The sequence below is a fragment of the Penaeus vannamei genome, chromosome 24 (genome assembly GCF_042767895.1).
Source record: "Penaeus vannamei isolate JL-2024 chromosome 24, ASM4276789v1, whole genome shotgun sequence".
NCBI classification, from domain to species: Eukaryota; Metazoa; Arthropoda; class Malacostraca; order Decapoda; family Penaeidae; genus Penaeus; species Penaeus vannamei.
The window spans coordinates 817,553-842,146 of NC_091572.1; the positions used below are offsets into that span (position 1 = coordinate 817,553).

The 24,594-nt window shown below is 43.3% G+C and overlaps 1 protein-coding gene across 17 annotated transcripts in view; it reads right to left on the reverse strand.

The window, feature by feature from the left end:
• The window catches only part of LOC113809769 (nucleolar and coiled-body phosphoprotein 1), a 48,855-nt gene extending 25,041 nt beyond the window's left edge, over positions 1 to 23,814 (reverse strand). For 3 of the 17 annotated variants that reach the window (XM_070138188.1, XM_070138185.1, XM_070138184.1), the window contains exons 1-4: positions 18,643 to 18,768; positions 14,278 to 14,339; positions 934 to 1,145; positions 1 to 256 (exon numbers count right to left, since the gene is read on the reverse strand). The exon at positions 1 to 256 is cut by the window's left edge. In XM_070138188.1, coding sequence (XP_069994289.1) covers positions 1 to 256; positions 934 to 1,145; positions 14,278 to 14,294 — 485 coding nt within the window. In that variant the 5' untranslated portion in view covers positions 14,295 to 14,339; positions 18,643 to 18,768. The other 14 variants (XM_070138186.1, XM_070138182.1, XM_070138173.1 and 11 more) reach the window with 11 other exon arrangements.
• Positions 23,815 to 24,594: the final 780 nt, after the last annotated feature.

Sequence of the window (24,594 nt, forward strand, 5' to 3'; positions counted from 1 at the left end):
GCCAGCTCCTCTGGGCTCAGCTCCTTGATGGGCGGCACAGGGGGCATCTCGTCATCTTCATTGACACCATTGCTGTCACTCTCATAGCCGTTACTGATTCCATTCACCTTTGGAGCATCATCGGTAAGGTCTATCGCTGGTTGGTGGTTGTCGTTGATGTGGTTGGCAGTGTTGTTTGTTTCTGAAGCCTCTGTGAGCCTTGGCCGGGATGTGGGCGGAGCCTCACATTCACCTGACACTTCAGAATCTTCCTCACCTACCACAACAAACATCGAGTCAGGACAGAGGAAACAGTTGTCAAAGAAAGGAATGCAGAAATGCTAACAGACAGTTACCAATAAGAGTTGTCTCATGAGCTCCATGTAGGTGATGTGCCCTAACCTTTATCATGCAAACATATTCTGACATTCACAAACAAGTAAAAAAGCAATAAAGTAAAAATGTATATATATATATATATATATATATATATATATATATATATATATATATATATATATATATATATATATATATAATATTGATGATTTTCCTGTGGTTATTACTAATATCGAGACCGCTTTGTTTATGATTAAATGAAAATTATCAAGACCAATTTACTTATGCCTCAATTAATCATTTGGCTGGAGTTTTGTAATTTATGAACGTATGACATGGCAATGAAAGAAAAATATTCCATGCACAACTAAATTCTCCTATATAAAACAACATATTCATATTTATGACACCACAGCAAATGCTGAAGTGATGCAACATTGGTGAAATTAAACCTATTCCAATTATGCATTCTGACGAGTGACAATTTTTCTTTTCTTCCTTTTTTTTTCTTTACACGATAAAATAAACCATACTGGTGGTAATCAACTTCAGATACAAAGTAGGTTCTCCCACCACCGCCACCAGCAGAGTAATGATAATAATGTCAAGACTCACCCTCCCTGAGTCTCTTGTTGGAAGCTGGAACATTTCCAGAGAGATCCATGACAGCATTTGAGTTGCTGTTTTCACCCGGAGCTTCTTCGGCTGGGGTGGGCTGTGCAGCCTCCGTGCTCTCCTCCTCCTCCATGGCCTCATCGGAGGTTAAAGACCCGTTGTTCACAGCACTGGGCTGACTTCCTTCTTCCTCCTCCTCATCTCCTCGTCTACTGCAAGAGGAGAAACCAATTCTATTAGTTACGCAAGTTTTAATTTTCTTTTATGAAACCCACTGGACCTGTCATGTACCAGTTAGCAAATACATGCATACACCCAAAAACATTGCTACAAAGGTTAAAATAGCGAGGGGAGGGGAGGGAGAAGGGGGGAAGGGGGAGAGAGGGAGGTAGAAGGGTAGAAGGGGGGAAGGGGGAGAGAGGGAGGGAGAAAGGGGGAAGGGGGAGAGAGGGAGGGAGAAGGGGGGAAGGGGGAGAGAGAGAGGGAGAAGGGGGGAAGGGGGGGAGAGGGAGGGAGAAGGGGGAAGGGGGAGAGAGGGAGGGAGAAGGGGGGAAGGGGGAGAGAGGGAAGAAGGGGGGAAGGGGGAGAGAGGGAGGGAGAAGGGGGAGAGAGGGAGGGAGAAGGGGGGAAGGGGGAGAGAGGGAGGGAGAAGGGGGGAAGGGGGAGAGAGGGAGGGAGAAGGGGGGAAGGGGGAGAGAGGGAGGTAGAAGAAGGGGGAGAGAGGGAGGGAGAAGGGGGGAAGGGGGAGAGAGGGAGGGAGAAGGGGGGAAGGGGGAGAGAGGGAGGGAGAAGGGGGGAAGGGGGAGAGAGGGAGGGAGAAGGGGGGAAAGGGGAGAGAGGGAGGGAGAAAGGGGGAAGGGGGGAGAGAGGGAGGGAGAAGGGGAGAAGGGGGGAAGGGGGAGAGAGGGAGGGAGATGGGGGGAAGGGGGAGAGAGGGAGGGAGATGGGGGGAAGGGGGAGAGAGGGAGGGAGATGGGGGGAAGGGGGAGAGAGGGAAGGAGAAGGGGGGAAGGGGGAGAGAGGGAGGGGGGAGAGAGGGAGGGAGAAGGGGGGAAGGGGGAGAGAGGGAGGGAGATGGGGGGAAGGGGGAGAGAGGGAGGGAGAAGGGGGGAAGGGGGAGAGAGGGAGGGAGATGGGGGGAAGGGGGAGAGAGGGAGGGAGATGGGGGGAAGGAGGAGAGAGGGAGGGAGATAGGGGGGAAGGGGGAGTGAGGGAGGGAGAAGGGGGGAAGGGGGAGAGAGGGAGGGAGAAGGGGGGAAGGGGGAGAGAGGGAGGGAGAAGGGGGGAAGGGGGAGAGAGGGAGGGAGAAGGGGGGAAGGGGGAGAGAGGGAGGGAGAAGGGGGGAAGGGGGAGAGAGGGAGGGAGAAGGGGGGAAGGGGGAGAGAGGGAGGGAGATGGGGGGAAGGGGGAGAGAGGGAGGGAGATGGGGGGAAGGGGGAGAGAGGGAGGGAGATGGGGGGAAGGGGGAGAGAGGGAGGGAGATGGGGGGAAGGGGGAGAGAGGGAGGGAGATGGGGGGAAGGGGGAGAGAGGGAGGGAGATGGGGGGAAGGGGGAGAGAGGGAGGGAGATGGGGGGAAGGGGGGGAGAGGGAGGGAGATGGGGGGAAGGGGGAGAGAGGGAGGGAGATGGGGGGAAGGGGGAGAGAGGGAGGGAGATGGGGGGAAGGGGGAGAGAGGGAGGGAGATGGGGGGAAGGGGGAGAGAGGGAGGGAGATGGGGGGAAGGGGGGAGGGAGAGGGGAAAGGGGGTAGGGGGGAGGGAGGGAGAAAGGGGGGAGGGAGGGAGAAAGGGGAAAGGGGGTAGGGGGGAGGGAGGGAGAAAGGGGGGAGGGAGGGAGGGGAAAGGGGGGAGGGAGGGAGAAAGGGGGAAGGGGGAGAGAGGGAGGGAGATGGGGGGAAGGGGGAGAGAGGGAGGGAGAAAGGGGGAAGGGGGAGGGAGGGAGAAAGGGGGAAGGGGGAGAGAGGGAGGGAGAAAGGGGGAAGGGGGAGAGAGGGAGGGAGAAAGGGGGAAGGGGGAGAGAGGGAGGGAAAAAGGGGGAGAGAGGGAGGGAAGGAGAAAGGGGGAAGGGGGGAGGGAGGGAGAAAGGGGGAAGGGGGGAGGGAGAGGAAGAGGGAAGGGAGAGGGAAAAAAAAGAGAGGGATGGGGGTAGAAAACAAAAAGGAAAACAGTGAGGGAGATAGCAAAGGAATAAAGGGAGAGGCAGATTAAAAAGGAAAACAGGAGAGGGAGATTATAAAGGTTAAAGGGAGTAGGTGGAAAATGAAAAATGAAAAATGGGGAGAGGACGATCAGGGGGATAAAGAAGCGAGGCTAACTTTACAACAAAAATAATTACGAAATTTGCTTATCAAATGAAATACCTTAATGTAAGTAAAATAAACTTTAGGAAGGAAGGAAGGAAGGAAGGAAGGAAGGAAGGAAAGAATGAATGAAGGAAAGAATGAATGAAGGAATGAAGGAAGGAAGGAAAGAAAGAATGAAGGAAGGAAAGAATGAATGAATGGTAGGGTAAAAAAAAAAAAAAAAAAAAAAAAAAAAAAAATCTCTCGGAGTATACCATCCTTGTGCGTTATCAATTGCAACTTTCAACAATAACTATCTTATAATCATTTCCATGGGTAATTCAGATAATTTTACAAATACCTACAAGTACCAAGCACTTGACAGACACAATACTAGTGTAAAACTCAGCATCTCTCTCATGCAAAAGAATATAATAAACTTGCAAGATTCCGACTATGCCATCTTTACCAAAGGTTAAGTACTATACTGATGTAGTTCATAATCATTTAAAAAAAAGCCAACCAATAGATAAGCACTCAAGACAAAATTATTTATACAACTTAACAACACATGAATTACACATTAACATGCTTGTATGCACTCTTTCTAATAACCTTTAAAATTATTGAAAAGTTCTCTTAGCTATCTATGCATTAATCTGCTCCTCTTTTACTATATAGAAATACCAAGCACAAACAGATCATGAAAATGAAAAAAGAAAAACAGACACGAAATAACAAACAGAAAACACAATAAGACTTCAAGTAACAACAGTATTATTAAATTACAAAGGGTATGGCTTTTATATGTTGGTGATACAATTGGTGCCTTAACAAATCTACAGCACAGGAAATTGAATGCTTCCATTACAGGAAAAAGGACACTGAGGGAGTTCTCTTTGTTTCAGTACACAACAGCCTCTGTTGTTGTTCTTTCATTATATCGATGGGACTTTGTTCGGTGTTATCCTTTTATTAAAAAGGATAATACTGGATATGAAGTACATGAGTAAAATATGTAAAGTAAACAAAGTGTAAATATAAATTCAAGTATTTCCAAGTCTTGAGATCAACAACAACTTCATTATCAACTGAAACAATTTTGAATCAAAAATGACTAAACAGAGATTTCCTGTCCAGTGTGTACGTGCAGCCCTCAACTGTGCTGCACTTTATGGTTACAAGACATTATGAAGCACCAACTATGATAAATTGAGGAGTAATGTTAAAGAAGTTGTGTTCTTATCAATTAGAAAAAAAAAAAATAAATAATCCCCCCCACCCGCCACACACGTATATTCTACTGATTACGGATATCCTTCCAGAGGGCCAAATCAACAAGCAAGGTCAAGTATCTTTCACAACCCTATCATTAACTTTCATATTTTGAGTTTCCTTGATATCATTGTATTTATTTTCTTAGATGAGTAACAGACTACCTTCCTCCTCTAGCAGTACAGGCACCTATTGAAGAATTCACGGCAGATAATAGAATCCCACTGATTTAACAGATAAATACTTGGTTTATAAATATCATGCATTTATAAATAATATACATTAGGACTCATGCTTCCTGTTGATATCAGTCGCTTACATCATTCAGCCATACTGCCAATGTTCAAATACGTCTGTTGTATTGTGGAGCTTTCTTTCTACATTTACCAACATGAATATGGTTCAATCTTGCTACAGTTAATACTTCCTATATCAAGGGTTGCAACAGTTTTGTATTGGTAAACCTCCATAAGATCAAAGGCAAATGCACACCACTACCTTTCTAGGGAATTCCGATCTTCCTACAGTAGAATATCTAGCAATCACTAAGCACCAACATAAATAAATAAAGGCTGTGTGAAATGGCCCTTGCCAGCCACAGAACTAAATCTTTTGCATTACAAACTTCCATTACCTAGTCTTTCCTAAGTAAAAAAAAAAAAATTGTATTCTTGAATGTATGACAAAATGCTGAAAATGTGACAATACTTTTTTCTTACATAATATATAACAATATATATAACAGGAAAAAGGGGTCTCAAGTATAAACACAAATTCATGTAATAGTAAATACTTCTATAATTGACCATAAATAGATAAATATTCTTTCAGGAAAGTCTGTAAACAAAGCCTATAAACTAATGTCTCTAATTAGCTCTTTAAACACTGAAGTCAATGTAAACTGTTCTCTGTTAACCAACATCCCATACTACAAAGTAAAGTAGTATTTTTTGTCTATCTTCTCCGGAATCTATCTCCTAATTGACTCTCTCAAAATATTATTTGTAAAAAAACAAGAGAAAGACCACAAGCTATAAGGCTACTTGCATGAAAATATTGCAAAATATGGAGGGCCTCCTTATTTCGTAAGAATGCGATTCACTTCCTGTGTCGCAAAGATCTCTGCAAAGTCACGGAAGTACAAACTATGATAAATATAACAAACTTTACCCTAATGTCCCAATATTCATATTTCCTAATTCTTCTCTTTTTTTTGCAAGGTGAGAGGGAGAGGGAGAGGGAAAGATAAAGAAAAAAAGAAGAAGAAGAAAAAAAAAATCCCTACTTTCCTATGACATTAAAAATTGGGATATCCAGTTTGTAAATATATCAACTGTTCCTAAATCAATAATTTGCTATTGGGGCTCGCAATACAGGCCAAATAGGCAACCATACTGCATAACATTAAAACATCGATATATCATGGAAAATCAAAGTTTCAATTATGTCCAAGAATAAAAGTTTGAAGAAATTTTTTCCTAATGATTTCTCAAGAATCTGCCCAAACCATGCTACATCTATCTGCTGTTTATATCTTTAGCTGCTTTTATCTTTGAAGATGCTCCACTAAGCTTGATATGAACCCTCTTCCCAATGGGGAGGGGGGGGGGTATCTTGCCATCATATTTACCCTAAGTTTATTCATATTTGTTTCATGCGAAAAAATAGCTATGACCCTCCTAAATCTAAATACCCCTGATGACAATGTTTAAATGCGGCCATAAAATGAGGTCACTTTTGCGTTATTTGTTGAACAACCCGGCTATGAAAGAAATCGAAAAACTATTTTGTCATATATCCTTATACAAGTGAAAAGACTTGGAGCTACACCTACGAAAGGTAGAATTAGTTCATATTCAGCTACTTCTATCCATAAAGGCATTTCCATAATAATGCAAAGCCCCCTATCATTATTATTATTATTAATTTTTTTTTTTTTTTTTTTTTTTTTTTTTTTTACTACTACTGTCATGGAACAGAACACCTTTTGATTGTAAATGTTTATGAAAAATTAACGAGAACTCGTCTAACCCTCCCCCTAAAAACAAACCAAATTTATCTCTATCTATATAACTGTAAATATATTTATAGATGTAACGTGAACAAAGATGGTAAATAAAATGGACATAACATCAACTTATAGATTTAATGGGCTGCCATCTTCCCATGTGCTAAGAATAATTGGGGTCCACATCACTCATGGCACCCGAGAGCCTCAAAACCCAAACACTAGACCAGCACTTTGGTTCCTTTAGTCACCAAGCACACTACAAAAAAAATATTACAAATAAATGTGCATTCATCATTCGCATTAATATACACCGGTGCCTGCACAAAAATGCAACTCTTATTTTCCTCTTGTATTACAGTAAAGATATAAAACGTGTGTATTTATTCATTTCCTGAAAAAGGGCCTCGAGTTCCTAGTAAGGCACATAACTGACCTTGGTGGACCGCACTTTGGTTGCCTAGATCAAATATTTCCTTGCTGTCCACTTCACTCTAATATATTTATATAATGACTACTGTGGGTGTATATATCTCTTTTACAAACTGAATATTACTTATCATTCAATAAAATATTACAATATGTAATATTAAATTGTGATACATTGCAAATCTGTATGTATTTTAGACATATCTACATTATATATTTTCTACATAATTCACATTTACACATTTTTGGTATAGTAATATATATCATGATTTTATTTACTTTGTTATTCCCTGTTTTGCTATCCACACCTGTGCCATCAGCTTCCACTGAGAGTCATTATGCCTGTATCACCACATGCACCATAAGCTTTTTTTTATGCCAGCACAGCAATTTCAGAAACCCAACAGTGGCCTGAGACAAGAAAGCAATATGCCCTAAAAAGCATTTTGACAGACTACTTCCTTAATTCCGAGCACTTTCAGCAAAAGCCTGGCCGCTGGTTCTCTTTCAGTCACTTCATGTAATTCACTGGATTGGATTCTTCACCAAAGCAAACACATCAGAAATCATTTTCTTTCAATATAGTTATCAAGGGCATACTGGACCCTTTTAACCGTTTTTTGGCTTTGATTCTTGCATGTTTCTGTATGCACAATTTAAATAAATAAACGAATAAATCAATAAACAAATAAACAAATAAATAAGAAAATAAAATAATTTGAAATAAATATATCAATTATAAATTCCTTGAACTTCAAACATCTCTGGAAACAAGTTAAATATAAATGTAAGTTTGTAAGAAATGGATGCCATAGTGTCCTACATACAGTAGACGTCTAGTATGTTAAGAAACGAAAAATATTCTTAAACTGTTTGAAAAATAGAGCTCAAAAGCTGAATGAATTATCAATGATAACCATAACAATGACAAAAAAAAATCTAAAAAATATGTGTATAAAAAAAAAAAAAAAAAAAATTATATATATATATATATATATATATATATATATATATATATATATATATATATACTGAGGCAAACATGATACAACTAAGAATGAAAGAAAAAAAAGAATGTCATGATCTATTGTGAAACTACATATAATATTTAATTCCATTTAAAAATATGTAAAATTTTACGAAGTTCAAGCTTCAACCACATTTTGTCAACATCACCTAAATCCCTGTCACCTATCAGCCAATCACAATTTTGAAACAAGTTATTATAAAAATCAAAATGGGACTGGAGTATAATTTCAGTTACAGTGATGAATGTAAAAGATAAAGAAATTAACAAAGGTCTTCCTTCTACGAACACGTGACCATAAATACACTTCCATGTACTAAAGTTGTATATCTCAAGTTCTATATCATACATTTAGGGGGTGGGGGTGGAAACCGGTGCAAGATCTAGAACACAGCAAGGGTTTCTGAAATTTTCCGCTTTTCTTGATTACCAAATCTAAAATTACAGGATAAGTTACAAAATAAAAATCTTTTGTATGCTACTCTTTTGTATGCTACTACTAAGTACTCTTAGAGAATCTGAGAAATACTTTAAGAAGACTATCTGCAAACCTATTTTGACTTGAACCACTAACCCCAACAACTTTCATGAAAACAAAATACTACTGTGGTACAACTCTTTCATGAATGAAAGCATAACCAATGGACTAGAGTAAATTGCTGGTAATGAAAAAATACCGTCTCATCTCGGTCTTTATTATTTGTTCCCAAGTGAAATTTTTAAAAGCCTCTCTCTCATGACACCAACTAATCTTGTGAAATTTTGTACCCTTGTAATAAATAAATACAAGCCTTGAATCTGAAATTTGTAAGTAAGAAAGATTTATGCAAGGGATAAGAATTATATAGTTTATCCTTCTCAACAAGATTCTTGGAAATTGTACTGCACTGTAACAAGTAAGATATTGCTAGATATTTGCCTAAAGAACAAATTTACAGACATATAATCCATTCACGTAGTCTACTTGACAAAGTCAACAATGCAAAACAAGTATAATTCTAGATTAAAATACTAGTGTGATTTCACCTTAGTTTCTAAATGAAATCAGTAACTAAAAACAAGAACAATTTCTAGTTTAAATCTAATTGTGTTATAAATAACTACGATATCTATTGTCCAACCTTAACCATAAATTTATAGAATTTATGTAATATGCCCAATATCTATAGAGCCTATAACCAAATTCTAGATGAAATTTTTTATGTCACTAATATAGTATGCAAACATATCTTGAAAGTCTACCGTCTTCTCACCAGAATCAACAATTCCATATTGTCAGCATGAGGTTAAGGGTTGTAAAATATGTGCCTTAAAAATTGTCTTTGTTGCTGTTGTGTCAGTTTTTGGGTTTTTCTATTTTTCCCTAAGCCCAAGGTCGAACAAACACATTTCTAAGGGTATTTAAAAATGCATATCAGTCTTCAGTTTCATGAAATGTATAATGGTCATCTGAACAAATACTAAGGCAAATGGAATATCTAAATAATTATTACATTATAACCATATTAACTATGCATTATTCAACCTGGGTTCGCATGAAAGCAAAAAGATATTGCTGAAGTTAATATGGATCTTTCAAAATTATCATCAGCTTAAAAATCATCATATAATTAAATAAAGCATATTGTAGACACTGATCATTCAGGATTTTATTTTTTTCTACTTTTAAACATAAGCCCAATTTGAAGAGGGAAATACAAATATGAAATATAAAAAAATATACATAAAATAAAATAAAAATATAAACCTGGTCCTCCCAACAAAATAAGCAATAACACAAAATCTATAAACAACCATCTCTAAAACTGACCACTGAAAAGAAAGGTAGAAAAAAGAAGAAACGGGGAAAAAAAAGAAAGAAAAGAGAGAGAGAGAAAAAAGAAAAAAGAAAAAAAAAGAAAGAAAAACACGGAATACAAGACACTTAAACCGTTCAACAAAGCAACCGAAACCTCCACTCAGAGAGCGCTTGCTTTGAATTGCAGCTGTAGCACTATTAGTGTGAGGTTGCACTTGTGAAGGTATGATGACGGTGGTGGTGGCAGTGACTAAAGAGGTAGGGAGGGTAAGGGAAGACTGGGTAGGGAATGGGCCAAAGGCAGATGAGGAAGGAGCAAGGGAGGGAATGGGAGAAAGGAGGAGGTGGAGGAGAAAGGAGGAGGAGGAGGAAGAGGAGGAGGAGAAAGGAGTAGGAGGAGGAAGGAATAGGAGAAAGGAGTAGGAGGAGGAAGGAATAGGAGAAAGGAGTAGGAGGAGGAAGGAATAGGAGAAAGGAGTAGGAGGAGGAAGGAATAGGAGAAAGGAGTAGGAGGAGGAAGGAATAGGAGAAGGAGAAAGGAGGAGGAGAAAGGAGAAGGGGAAAGGAGGAAAGGAGAAGGAGAAAGGAGGAGAAGGAGGAGGAGGAAAAAGAGGAGAAAGAAGAGAGAAGGAGGAGAAGGATGAAAAAGAAGAGGAAGAAAGAGGAGGAGGAGGAGAAAGAAGAGGAGGAGGAGGAGGAGGAGAAAGAAGAGGAGGAGGAGGAGGAGAAAGAAGAGGAGGAGGAGAAAGAAGAGGAGGAGGAGGAGGAGAAAGAGGAGGAGGAGAAAGAAGAGGAGGAGGAGGAGGAGGAGGAAGTGGAGAAAGAGGAGGAGGAGGAGGAGGAGAAAGAGGAGGTGGGTGATGATGGTGGAGGAGGAAGAGGAGGAGGAAGAGGAGGAGGAGGAGGAGGAGGAAGAGGAGGAGGAAGAGGAGGAGAAGAGGAGGAGGAGGAGGAGGAGGAGGAGGAGGAGGAGGAGGAAGTGGGAGACAATGGAGAAGGAGGAGGAAGTGGGAGACAATGGAGAAGGAGGAGGAGGAGGGAGACGATGGAGGAGGAGGAGGAGGAGGGAGACAATGGAGGAGGAGGAGGAGGGAGACGATGGAGGAGGAGGAGGAGGAGGGAGACGATGGAGGAGGAGGAGGAGGAGGGAGACGATGGAGGAGGAGGAGGAGGAGGGAGACGATGGAGGAGGAGGAGGCGGAGGAGGAGAAGGAGGAGGAGGAGGAGGAGGAGGAGATAGGAGACGATGGAGGAGCAGGAGGAGGAGGAGATAGGAGACGATGGAGGAGGAGGAGGAGGAGGAGGAGATAGGAGACGATGGAGGAGGAGGAGATAGGAGACGAAGGAGGAGGAGGAGGAGATAGGAGACGAAGGAGGAGGAGGAGGAGATAGGAGACGATGGAGGAGGAGGAGGAGGAGGAGATAGGAGACGATGGAGGAGGAGGAGGAGGAGGAGATAGGAGACGATGGAGGAGGAGGAGGAGGAGGAGATAGGAGACAATGGAGGAGGAGGAGGAGGAGGAGGAGGAGGAGATAGGAGACGATGGAGGAGGAGGAGGAGGAGGAGATAGGAGACGATGGAGGAGGTGGAGGAGGAGGAGATAGGAGATGATGGAGGAGGAGGAGGAGGAGATAGGAGACGATGGAGGAGGAGGAGGAGGAGGAGATAGGAGATGATGGAGGAGGAGGAGGAGGAGATAGGAGACGATGGAGGAGGAGGAGGAGGAGGAGGAGGAGGAGGAGGAGATAGGAGACGATGGAGGAGGAGGAGGAGATAGGAGACGATGGAGGAGGAGGAGGAGATAGGAGGAGGAGGAGGAGGAGGAGACAGGAGACGATGGAGGAGGAGGAGGAGATAGGAGACGATGGAGGAGGAGGAGGAGATAGGAGACGATGGAGGTGGTGGTGGTGGTGGGAGACGATAGAGGAGGAGGAGGTGGGAGGTGAAGTGATTGCGTAAGGAGTTAGCAACAGAGGAGAAAGACGAATTGCAGAAAGCTGAAAGGAGAATGCAGGAGCAGAATTATAATCCACAGATTAGTGCGTTAGACAAGGAGAGAGAAGGAAAGGAGTAGAAAAAAAAAAGGCTAACAATGAGAAGGAGAAAAACTAAGCTGGTGAGAAGTGGACAAGAAGTGGAGAAAGTGCCATAAAAAGAGGAGGAGGGAAGAGTAGAAGGGAAGAAACACTGTAGGCAGAGGAGCAGTCTCCTCCTACAGAAATGATAAGGGCAAGGAGGGAAGAAAATGGGGGTGAGGGAAGAAGGAAAGAGGTGGGGGTGTGGGGAGGAAGAAACAAGTGACAGAAGAAACAAGGGTAAAGATGGGAGGTAAGATCGGCAATTGATAAGATGGATGAGACACATGGAGAAGGAATAGTAAATGCTGATAATCAAGATTCTGATGATGTAGCAAAAAGAAAAAATACAAAAAAAGGAGAAAAAAAAAAAAGGAGAAAGAGCTTACAAAGCAAGAGAAAGAAATGGCTGAGGAGAAACAGAGATGAAGGAGGACAAAGGGGAGGTAATGAATAGAAAACTTTGGCGTTGAAGGAGTAGGAAAGGGTCCCACTAAAGACATGGAAAGAAAAACACTGAAGCAGCAAGACAAAAAGAGATGGGGAAGGTTCGGGAGGAAAATCAGTTAAGGATGATGATGCTGAGGGAAAAGATAGGGATACATATGAAACAGAAGGTGAAGGTCAAGGCCAGGATAAAGATGGTGACAGGAATGGAAAGTGGAGGGGGGGGGGGGGAATGCTTGGTAGGGGATGTAAATATATCTACTACAATTCTGTGTTAAAGGACATGAAATCAAAAGAATCCACTTGATGTATGCGGTGTATAAAAAGAATGAATTTAACTGGTCTACATTCACACTGTGCAGATCAGGATTTGCATTCTTCAGTACAATATACTCACTCCTCAGTATTAAGATAAATAACACCAATAAAGATAATAACAAGACAGATAAAACCAACTATGCTACTCAAGTATCTACTACAGCTGCACAACATTAACACAAGAAACATTACCTGAAATATAAATACCCACTAACCTTTCGATACCATGAGCACAAGCTGGTAGTAATTTTCTTAATTCTATTACTTTCTCTACTCCCTAATACTTTGACTTAAATATAAAATATACTCCATGACATGCACTTCCTTTCTACTGTCTAGACTACACATCATAATCTCCATTATTGCAATACCATAGCACTTGGGTGAAGAATCAGCTAGAGAGCAAACAACCAACTAATAAATCCTGCTCCAATAAAAACGGAGACTAAACAGGGACTTTGGTGGCTCCAGCAACCTTCTCACAGGCTGCTGGCTAGCCGTTTGGTACAGACAAGAGGTCGGAGGAAGGGAAAGAGGACCATAAGAGAGAGGAGCAGAAATAGGAAGCAGGGTATGGGAAACAGAAGTGAATAGGAAGAGGAAGCAGATTAGGGGAAAGACAGGTAATAAGGAAAGGGAAGAGAAGAGGAAATACGAGGGAAGGGGAAAGGTATGAGGGGAAAGCAGTAAAGAGGAAGAGTACACAAGGCAGGGGAAAAGAGGAAATGGGGCATCCATGGAAAGGAGAAAGAAGAACAGGAAGCAAGGCAGGGGAGAAATGAGTCCAGAGAGAAAGAGCTGGGGGAAGAGGAATACAGAAGAGGAAGCAAGGTTGGGGGAAGAGGAGGAAACAAGAAGCAAAGCAGGGGAAAGAGGAGCAAAGAAGCAAATTGGGGGAGAGGAAAAGGAGGGAAGAAAAGAAAGAAGCAGAGAGAGGAGAGAGAAGAAAAAAAGAGAGAACAGGGCAAGGGAAAGAGGAGTAAAAAGGAAGCAAAGGGTATGGGGAAGAAGAGTAATGAAGAGGAGGAAGAGCAACTGAAAACAGAAATGAGGAGGAAGAGGAAAGAGAGAGAGAAGACAAGAAGGAGAAAGCAACAATACTAGGATAAGACGAGGAAAGTGGAAAAGAAAGAGCAAGAGAAAAGAGAAATGAAGAGGGAGCAAACATTGAGCAGGGGGAAGGAGGAGGAGATAAAAGCAACAAAGCAGGGCAGGGGAAACTGCAAGAAAAAAGGAGAAATAAGAAGAGAATGGGTGATGAGGAGAAAACAGACAAGCTAAAAGCCATGAAATGCAGCTCTGAATAACAAAGACAAGAGGTAGAGCTAGCTGAGAAGTGTGAGGAAAGATGAGAAAACAGACATGTAAGAAAATGTAGCATAAAAATATGAAACGAATCAAAGGAAATAAGAAACACTGAAGAAAGAAAATGGAGATTCGTTTTACAGCTCACTAATTCTCATGTATACACTAACTACAATTCAGACAAATTTTCTAAGTCATATATCTGATAAGGACATGCAACACTTTCAAGTAAATCTATCCATAAATCTAAACAAACAGAAGTCGACACAAATGTTAAAACAAGAAACAATATATACGAACATCATATACATATACATTATACATAAACAAACATACATACACACACACACATGGAAATAAAGTCATCAAGATGCCTCACCTGACACTGAGATCCATTGTTGACAACTTGAGTTTTGCACTGAACAATTCAAGTTCTCATTCCTGATGAAGCCAAAAAGAGAAATCAGATATTAAGAATTTTCATCCACGCTTCTTTGGAGCTGCAAGTATGTACATGTAAATTTTCCGTTCTTCGAAGCGTAATACTCTTTTCTAACACGTTTATAACACAGTTGTGAGAGCGGGTGGACAGTTTAGGGCATCAGCTAATCACAGCGAGAGAATCTTCACTTGAAGGTCATTTTGCATGTCCAAACTATCTAACAATACAACACGGATCACTTTTACATAGGTCAACGTAAAGTGATAGTTAATGCATTTTTTTTTTCTTATTCCTAAACTCCAGTTATGCATCTTCCTTACTAGATAATACTCACTCTTAATCTGAATAACATTTGTTGAGAATCTCACATGCAATAACCAAAAGTGAGAGAGAATGCAAAATGAGAGAGAGGAATGCAAGGCAAATGTGGACTTTCTTTAAAAACTTGTATCAGCTACAGGGATTATGAGGGACAAGAGAACAAACATGTTTAAGCATATCACTATTCTCATTCTGAATCCAAGCAACAACTTGAACTAGCGAGTAAACCAAAATATATGAGCAAAAACCTGTTTGCATACATTCATAATCAAATACTATATTCATTTTGGAATGGATAACTCGTTCCCTACAGGTTTTATATCCTTATAATCATTAAAAATAAATGAACTAACACTTTTACATAATATGTGCTCAGACCAAATATAGCCTAATATCTGCTCAATACAGTAATATGGCTAATAACACACGATGTACTCAGATTTACGAGCTTAGCAAGGTTCGTGGTATAAAATCTCTTATATCTACTGTTATAATTACATCGCATGCATTACAGTAAGCAGAGAATGTGTCAGTCTTTTTTTCCAATAACTAGACACTGTATATAATTCTGAAATGGAATTTTGCCAATAGTCAATTAAAAGAGAATGCCAAGAAAAAAAATTATAATATAATTATGTATACTTCAGACCTATCCTACCTCTTCCTATGTTCTATTTATCCTCTGAAAATTATATGCTGCATCCTTCTTTATCATCCATTCTGAAATTAGGTATTCTCAATGCTAAATAAAAATTATTTACCTTTCATATTATGAATATACACCCAAGACAAGCAGAAATCAATTATGCTAAATATGTAAATATTTTAAAACCAAAGTCTTGAGTAAATCCTATATCTTTAAAAGAAGGAGAGAACGTTATTAGGTTTTAACATTAAAACGTAAATTATTTGTCTCAAAATTAAGACAAATCTGAACATGTATACAATATCAATTTTTTGTGTGATCATCTGTACTCACAGCATACAAACTATCCTCGCTTCTGTTCTCTTCATTACGCAATTATAATGTTGCAAGCCAAGCTCCTACCTCGTAAACACTAACTGATGCTCGGCACAAGTTTGCAAACAAATAAAACACACAACAATCATTACAAATGCTCCACATCACTGGCTTCAACATAGGCAACAGCTGGATTGCACATACAACATATTGCAATACCCTAATGACTCATCTTGAACATAGAATAACTTCCTGTATCTAAATACTGCTGCAACAGTCAAAACTTCCCTACAGAACCCGTCTACATTGCCCAAAAAGCTGATTCGTAGGAAATTTAACCCGCAATGAATGTATTGCACAAAAGCATATGCAAGATTCAAAAATAAGATGCAAAAGCTCCGAGGCATTCACTGCAAAACGCCCATAGGTTGTATTGCACCTGGATGGCTAAGCAAAAGTTCCAGGTACTGAACTTGCAGATATGGAACAACACAATTCACAAAACCTACTCTGAAAACTTCTCATGAATGGAAACTTTCCCCCTTCCCCCTTGAGAGCATGAACAAAAGATAACAAATAAATATCACAACAAATAAAATCCCACTCAACTATAACCAACCACAACCACCCCTCAAAACTTACCAAACACACACACACAAAAAAAGAAGAAATAAAACCCTCAAAAAATATCTTCCTCCCTTCAAGTATTACCATACAGCAGGTCATGGCCTCTCTCTCCCCCCTCCCTCCCCTCCCCTCCCCTCCCTCAACCCCTTGTACCAATCTGATTCCAACACTACCAACTTTCTCTCACTCACACACCAAAGAAAAGAATAAAAAAAAAAGACTCCCGGCGTAGTCTTCTTGTCTTGATTATATTTTTCCTCTCTCTCATTTTTGTTTCTTTTCCTCACTCCTCACTTCTATTTCGGGGTGAAAAAAGCGAAAAATTCTTCCAAAATGGTGGCACATCAACCAGCAAATTAAAACTTTGGAACATGCCACAAAAAAATTATCATAAAATGCACACACATCACGTAATGCGAAGGAAACACAAACAAAATAAGCGAAATCTTTCCGAAAATAGCGTAAAAGGAATAACAATATGGCGCAACACACAAAAAAGCCGACCCGAAAATCCGCACACAGTGTATTCACGTCGTCTTTCTTTCTTCCGTTTGGGAAAATATATATCACAGAAAATCACTCGCTTTTATCTCCTTTTCTCCCCATTCCTCGGCATATTCCCCACTTCCTCTTCCCCTTTTCGCCCCACAAACACGCACACCAAAGGCACCAACGCCGCGAGAGAGAAACGCAAAAGCACACACTGTTTAACACACGGGAGGAAAACGACATGTGTGAAAAGGGACCAAGCGTCTTCCCCGGCGTGAGTGAGGGCTGAGGCGCGCGAGGTTGACTGACCAGAGCATCTAAACCCCCCTCCTCCTCCTCCTCCTCCTCCTACTCCCTCCTCCCCTCCCCTCTAGCCTACTCCTCCCTCCCTCCCTCCTCTCACCCCCCCTTCCCTAACTACTACTCCCTCCCTTCCTTCCCCCCCTCGTCCCCTCTCTCTCTCTCTCTCCCACTACCTCCTACCTACTCCTCCCTTCCTTCCTCCTCCCCCTCTCCCCTCCCTCCCTCCCTACTCTTCTCCTCACTCTCTCTCTCTCTCCCTCCTCCCTCCCCACCACAGCCACTCGCCGACACCTATTTACCTATTCCTGGCTAACACCGCTTTTCTTTTTCTTTCGCTCTCCCTTTGCCCTCTTCCTCGGCCTTATCGCTAAGTTTTTTTCGCCTTCTGCTTCTTCGTTTTCGGCGATTGTACACTTCCCTCCTCCTGCGAGAGGCCGACGCCCCCGGCACGGAAGAATAAGCGAAAGAAATGAGAGAAAAAGGGGGAAGAGAAAAGGGAGGTACACATAGGCCGAAATATCAAAACCGAAGAGGAAGCGGAAATGTTTTGACCTCCCCGTGAGCAACACCGGGAGAACCCCCCTTCCCCTCCTCCTCTTCCTACCCCTCCTTCCCCCGGCCCCTCTCCCCCTCCTCCTCCCTCCCCCGGGCCCTCTCCCCCCTCCTCCCCTCCTGCAAGCGTCACCCGAAATCACTTTTCAAGACAAAACTCGGGGCTTCTCCCTCTCTCTCTCTCTCTCTTTCTCTCCTCTTCCTCCTCCATCCACGTTCCTTCCTTCCTCGCACACGCTCTCGTCTCCTCCGCTGCATTTCCCGATTTTTATTTATGCATCTATCTCACTTTCCGATACAAAACGCCCGGTGGAAACCTTGTACACACAACAAACTCATTAACAGTATCATGACAGTCTTCGTAATGGCGTGGAATGGGACCGGCGCGCGATCACATTTTATCTTCTTTTCTCCTTTCGCGTGGCTTTCCGCACTTTTTAAAAAATCGCATCACCATAATGTCACTCATGTCATTCCCCTCGCACGCATTAGAGAGTTCGAGGAGCGAAAATGTGGAAAAAAATACATTTCAGAAAAGCACTTCCACTTCCGGAACCATTCGGCGCCACGTTCGTACCGAAAAAATGATACCAAGTCCACTGGCGCTGTCTTTGTCCTTGCAATGGTGCGTTTGTTTGTCTGTCTTTCCCCACACACTGCATCTCTCTCCTTCGCCGCCTTTTTACTCCCGCGGCGGCCACTTCTCGCTTCTCTCTCGCTCACCACAGCTCTCCTTTCCTCACGAGCTGTGCTTAGACACCCCACACGCCTGGGGTCCACTCACGCGGGTGTCACAACTCGGGGGTCAATCGCTCAAGGACTGAATTCGTACCAACAACCATATCGATTCTATTTCACAACAAACACCAACGTATAAACTCTTCCCTCGACCACCGCGCCCCCTCGGACCACCAAAACCCGCTTCTCGACCCGATATCACGCCCTCGGCTCCTTCTCCTCCCTCTCACTGGCCCTCCACCGCGTCCACCGGACCTTCCCCTCCACCGAATCCACCTCGAGGAGCACCCCACGCCCGCCGAGAACCGTACATGTGGCAAAAATTAGGAGATAATCCCGGGCGCGCCCACGACCAACATGGCGCCTTGTCTCCGGTTAATGGCTACGGGGCCGACTCTGCTGGACGCACGGGCTCCCGCGCACACACACACACCCCCCCACCATTCACTACCATTAACTTTTTTTTTTAATTTTATTTTTTTTGTTTTTGTTTTTGTTTTCCCTCGATGGGGATATATGGGGGGGTGTTATTGCTTTTTTCGTTATTTGAGTTTTCTTTTTTCTAATTTATTATTTTTTTCTGCTCTCTCTCTCTCTCGGCGGGGATATGCATACATACACTTACTCGACCCCCTCCCAATCACCATTCACTACCATTATTTTTTCCGGAATTGAACTCTGGTTTTTACTTTGTTTGTCTAAGGTAATATGGGTTATCTTTCGATCAGGACTTCGTTTTATATTCGTCATTTCTGAAGCGCCTTGTGAATTACAGTTCGTTGTGTTATGTGCGTTACGATGGTTTGTATAGGTAATTGATTGTTAATATTCGGTGCTAGGGTTGACATTTTGGTCAAGGAGACAATCATTATGAATTTGATCATTTGTATGGCTCATTAAGGTGCATTTATATCCCCGAATCCCGAGTTACTTAGTGCGGGGAACCCTCGCTCGACAGCAAAGATATCTTAATGCCGATAAAGACTCATTTTTAATCGTTACAGCCTAATTAAAAGCGACGACGGAGCCCCGAGTGAGAAAAGGCATAACGCTCTTTGTACGTAACACCTGTGACAAAATGTCGCTCAACTGCCTCGCTTCAAGTGCCTTTCTCCCGCGAACGGAAATCATGGCGTTATGGGAGAGTAAAAGGAAATACAACAAACCCGACGAGCAAGCCAGGCGGCGATTGACGGAACGAATGCAAGAGAGAAAAGTCTAAGAATCCCGTATGTAGGTAGGCTAGCGGGCGGTACTGGCGTGCGTGTATACATGTGTACGTGTTGCGGTGTCGGTGTGTGTGTGTATGTGTGTGCCGGGGTCGCGCGCGTGAAGCATCTGCATCGCCCCACCCGCCTACACCACACACAGACACTCACTCACGACAACCATCATATCTAAAAACCCCTCCGTGCCCGAACTCCCGCGGCCTCTGCTCGCCACCCAAGCCTCCCTCGCTCGCGGTTCTGCTCGGAGGATCCGCGAGGGCAGGGTCGTGGGGCCGCTCGCGAAGGATGCGAAAAGAAAGAGCAGGTACTTAGATATAGCCTCCTCCTGACAAGCACTGGCGGCGGAGTCAGCAGTTTTCACCCCACGAGTACAGGCCGTCACCACTACCACCTACCTCCCCGCCATCCCGCTACCCTTACCGCCACGAGACCCAGTACCACAGGCCGCGGGGTCACTCTCCCTCATACCAGCTTTACCACACAGCGAGAGAACCACCACCCTAAAAGCCTCCTTTCCTTCCAACCCCCCCTTTCCTCCTCTCCTCCTCCTCCCCCCTCAAACATCCAACTCTATCCTGGGTCCGAAGTCTCTCACGATGGGAACCTGGGCACATCCGACACGAGGGGTAAAAAAAGAGAAAAAAAAAATGCGTACAATAACCTCTGATCGACTTTATTTCACCTCCCTTCGCTGGACGATTCTTCCGCACGATTCTGAGTCCGTAGAGGCGAGACGGCGAGCAGGCTTGGCCTACGTTAAAAGATCTCTTTTACCCAAAACGAGAGTCTTTATGCGAGGAATGGAGGTGGGCAAGGTTAGGGGGCCAGGTGTGGTTAATGGCGGGATAGGCCAGCTAGCACAGGCAGCGATCGGAGACGCGTAGAGGTGGCAGAGAGCATAAAAGAGGTCGGCGAGAGGGTGACTGTATTGATATTATCGGGCTGGTATGACAATTAAGGGTTGTTGACAATGTTTAACACCCGTGCACGTGGTCGGCGACTGTTCGGCACGCTGGTGACTTACTGATAGGCGGGTAAAATAAAAATAAGGAAAACATTTAACGTTGTATTAAGAAATTAAGCATTCATCTATAAAACATGACGGGCCATGCACAAAATAGAGCGTATCCTCATCCATCTTTTGTCCAGACTGGCATGAAGGAGGCACGACACAGGTACTAGGCGTGATCCGACATAAAATCCGGGATGCATCGTCCGACATTTTGACGTCATAATTCCGAACAATACCACCGCGTGCGAATTTTAGAGTCACGAAGTATCTAACAAGCTCTCTTGGTCATTCCACAGGAAGAAAAACTGTTCAAAATTGCCACTCTTGCCATGAAAGCAAGCTGTTCAGCCCGGGAATTCACGAAAATGCTCCAGGCTGGTTGGAGATTCAAATGCGCCAGCAACCTTGTGTTGGAAGCCCAAACTGTGGTGTGTTAGGAGAGAATCTGGTCATATTTCGAGAGAACAAACACTGGGGAAGTAGAAAAAAATTACTGCTCGATATATACGTATGCGCAAAGTACTTGTACTAACCTCCGTTGAAACGGAAGTAGTTAAGTACAGATATTGTCTATTTTTTTCCAGATGGAGAAAACTAAAACGACATAGCCAGGCAGTTCCTTGTCTAACCTAAGGCAAAAGGGAGATACAAAATCAATAGAAACGAACAATACAAACTTCTATACTTTAGCAGATCCCTCTCAGTCTGAAAATAAAGATTTCGACTGTCTGTTGCATATTTCCATTATCATAATTAATTGATATCGCTCACTAACCACCGAATTGTGTAAAGATTCTAGTATAAGGCAGTTAACTACTTCAGTTGGCAAAGTAAACGTCATAAAGGGTAATTTCGTCTCTAATAAGACCTAGTAAACACAAAAAAGAAAATAAATAAGAGCTGCATATTTTTATTTTTTATGTCTCTGAACTATTCATACCATTTGCTAGTTGTAATGCTACTTTATTCACTAGCCACTCATGTATTCAGTCTCTGCAGGACTTCGTTAAGGCGCATTCGTAGCTGAAAGCAGACGAAGAAATTATTAGATCTCCTTCGAGGAGTGATCAGCAACGTCGCAGATGTCAAAGAACTGTAGCGTGAAATCCGGCGCCGATCTGTTTTCTCTTGCGAACTTTCATCTTTTTGTGTTGTTCGTTTGGGCTGAAAACGGTTTAAAAACCCCGCTTTCCTCGCGGGTTCACTTATGCATACACACACATGCGTAATTATAACCTTACATGCACGCATACACACACGCACGCGCGCGGGCGCACACACACACACACACGCACGCGCGCGGGTGCACACACACACACACACACACACACACACACACACACACACACACACACACACACACACACACACACACACACACACACACACACACACACACAATCTCTGTCTCTCCCCCTCCACCCCTCTTTCTCTCTCTCTCTTCCCTGTCTCCCTCTCTCTTTCCCTTCCCTCTCCCCCCTCCCCCATCTCCCTCTTTCCCTTCCCTCTTTCTCACTTTCTTCCCTCCCTCTCAATTTCTTTCTTTCCCTTCTTGCTCTCCCTCTCTTCTCTCTTTACCCCCTCTCTCTCTCTTCTTTCTTCTCCCCCTTTCCCCCTCTCAGTGTTCTCTCCTCCCCCCTCTCCCTCCCTCCACTTCTCCCCTCCCCCCCCTCTATCTCTTTCTTACTTTCTTTCTATCTTTCTCTCTCTCTCTCTTTCTCTCTCTCTCTCTCTCTACTCTCTCTCTTCTCTCTCTCTCTCTTCTCTCTCTCTCTCTCTCTCTCTCTCTCTCTCTCCTCCCTCCCTCCCTCCCTCCCTCCCTCCCCCCCCTCTCTCTCTCTCTCTCTCTCTCTCTCTCTCTCTCTCTCTCTCTCCCTCCCTCCCTCCCTCCCTCCCTCCCTCCCCCCCCCCCTCTCTCTCTCTCTCTCTCTCTCTCTCTCTCTCTCTCTCTCTCTCTCTCTCTCTCTCTCTCTCTCTCTCTCTCTCTCTCTCTTTCTCTCTTTCTTTCTCTCTCTCTCTCTCGCAGACATAATTCACGAAAGTATAAAAGTATAGACATAGAATCTGCCTGTCATGTCACTGCACCACAGACATAGGTTGTGAGCGGTCATAACCCATGGATTCATTTGCGACTAAAAACACAACCTTCTCGCTCTCTCTCTGATGGCTGTCAGGACTAGGCCAATGAATTCATAAATTTACGCGTTGTTAGAGCATTTTGGCCGCTCGACTACTATGCAAAGAGTGGTTAGAGAGTGGTTAGACTCTCCTCATTCTCTCTACCATTCATTCTAGCTTCCTTATAACGATGGTGGGGTGAGATACACAGTCTCACATGCTGTTCATCTGACGCATGGCCAAGTACATACATTTGGTCTCGTAGGTAAATATTAATGCATTACACAAGCACAATCAGATGAGATCATTAGCGACAAAGTATTTGGGAGTGTTAATGATCTATTAGGAGTGTTAATGACCAATTTTAAACTCCCCAAACGAGTGTTTTTGGGCGATCTTTGTGCCTTTGAATGGAAATACCTTGAGCTGGATATAAACATTTGGAGAAAGGATAAAAGGAAGAGAAGCTCATGAGTTTAAACATTGAGAAATATATTTTGGCTTCGTGGCTTTCTCATTTACATACTAGACAATGGATGTGAGTATCCAGATCTCTTTACGCAATAACGTGACAGAAGATCTACACACACACATATATACTCACACACACTCAGACACACACACACACACACACACACACACACACACACACACACACACACACACACACACACATACACACACACACACAGAGACACACACACACACACACACGCATACACACACACACACACACACACACACACACATACATACACACACACACACACACACACACACACATACACGCACACACACACACACACTCACTCACTCACGCACACAAACACACACACATGCGCACATACGTACACAAACACGGAGCTTTAGCAATAAACCAGGAAAGTCTGTGTACACAAACAAACGTGTACACACATCCAAAACCACACGCACCCATATACAGTAAAACCACACATAGGTAGACCGAATGGCTTATCTTGGGAACATAATTGAACAGAATCAGAGGATATGGAATAGCGAAATGGAAGAAATATCTTTAGGAAGAAAAGAGAGAAAGAGCAGAACCACAGGAATCACCTGAGTAAATACACGTGAGTTAGTTGCACTCACAAATGCACACACTGCCACTGTGCTTGCACGTTCGAGCCGCGCACTCTTAACGGATTCACATACACTCACGTCACAATAAGACATTTACGGAACACACTCTTTGCTAAGCCCCGCAAGCTCTCAGTCTGAATGATCCCGAGGCCCCAACATGGCAGCACATATCATCATGTTCACTCAAGCACCCCTCTAACGCACTCGCATGCACAAGCACTCATTCAATGCGCACTCAGACACTTATACGACACATCCTCGGGGCATAGACGCAACAGACAATCAGACAGACCCGACCCTGATAACATTATCACAACGCATCCTCAAGCGCTTATTGTAATACATCCTCGAGCGCTCGGCTTGGCGCCCTCGAGCATCCTTCCTAACGCCTGTTTAATCACACGGGAGATTCCTTAACACCTGCCGTAACACGTCTCCGAGTCTGGAAGAAAACAACAAAGTCAACGTCGTTTCTAACACTCTCCTGGGGCGATAAACGAACGTATCCCTGATTCGCACCCTTGCACCCTAACCTAACACACCCTGACGCCACATTAACACATGGATCCCCAACACAAAGCGTTCCCACACCCCAGGAGAAAGGGAGCTCGCGATAGCACTCCACATAATAGCCTCTCAGCCACGCATAGATGCCCTGAAGCACCGAACATGCTGCACAACATAACCCACCCTCAAACACCCTCACATAGACGCACTCACCCTTGCAAATCCAGTGTTCAAGTGAGGCATAATTTAGCATAACAGGGTCTAAGTGACTGCACCTCTTCTATGTATGTATGTAT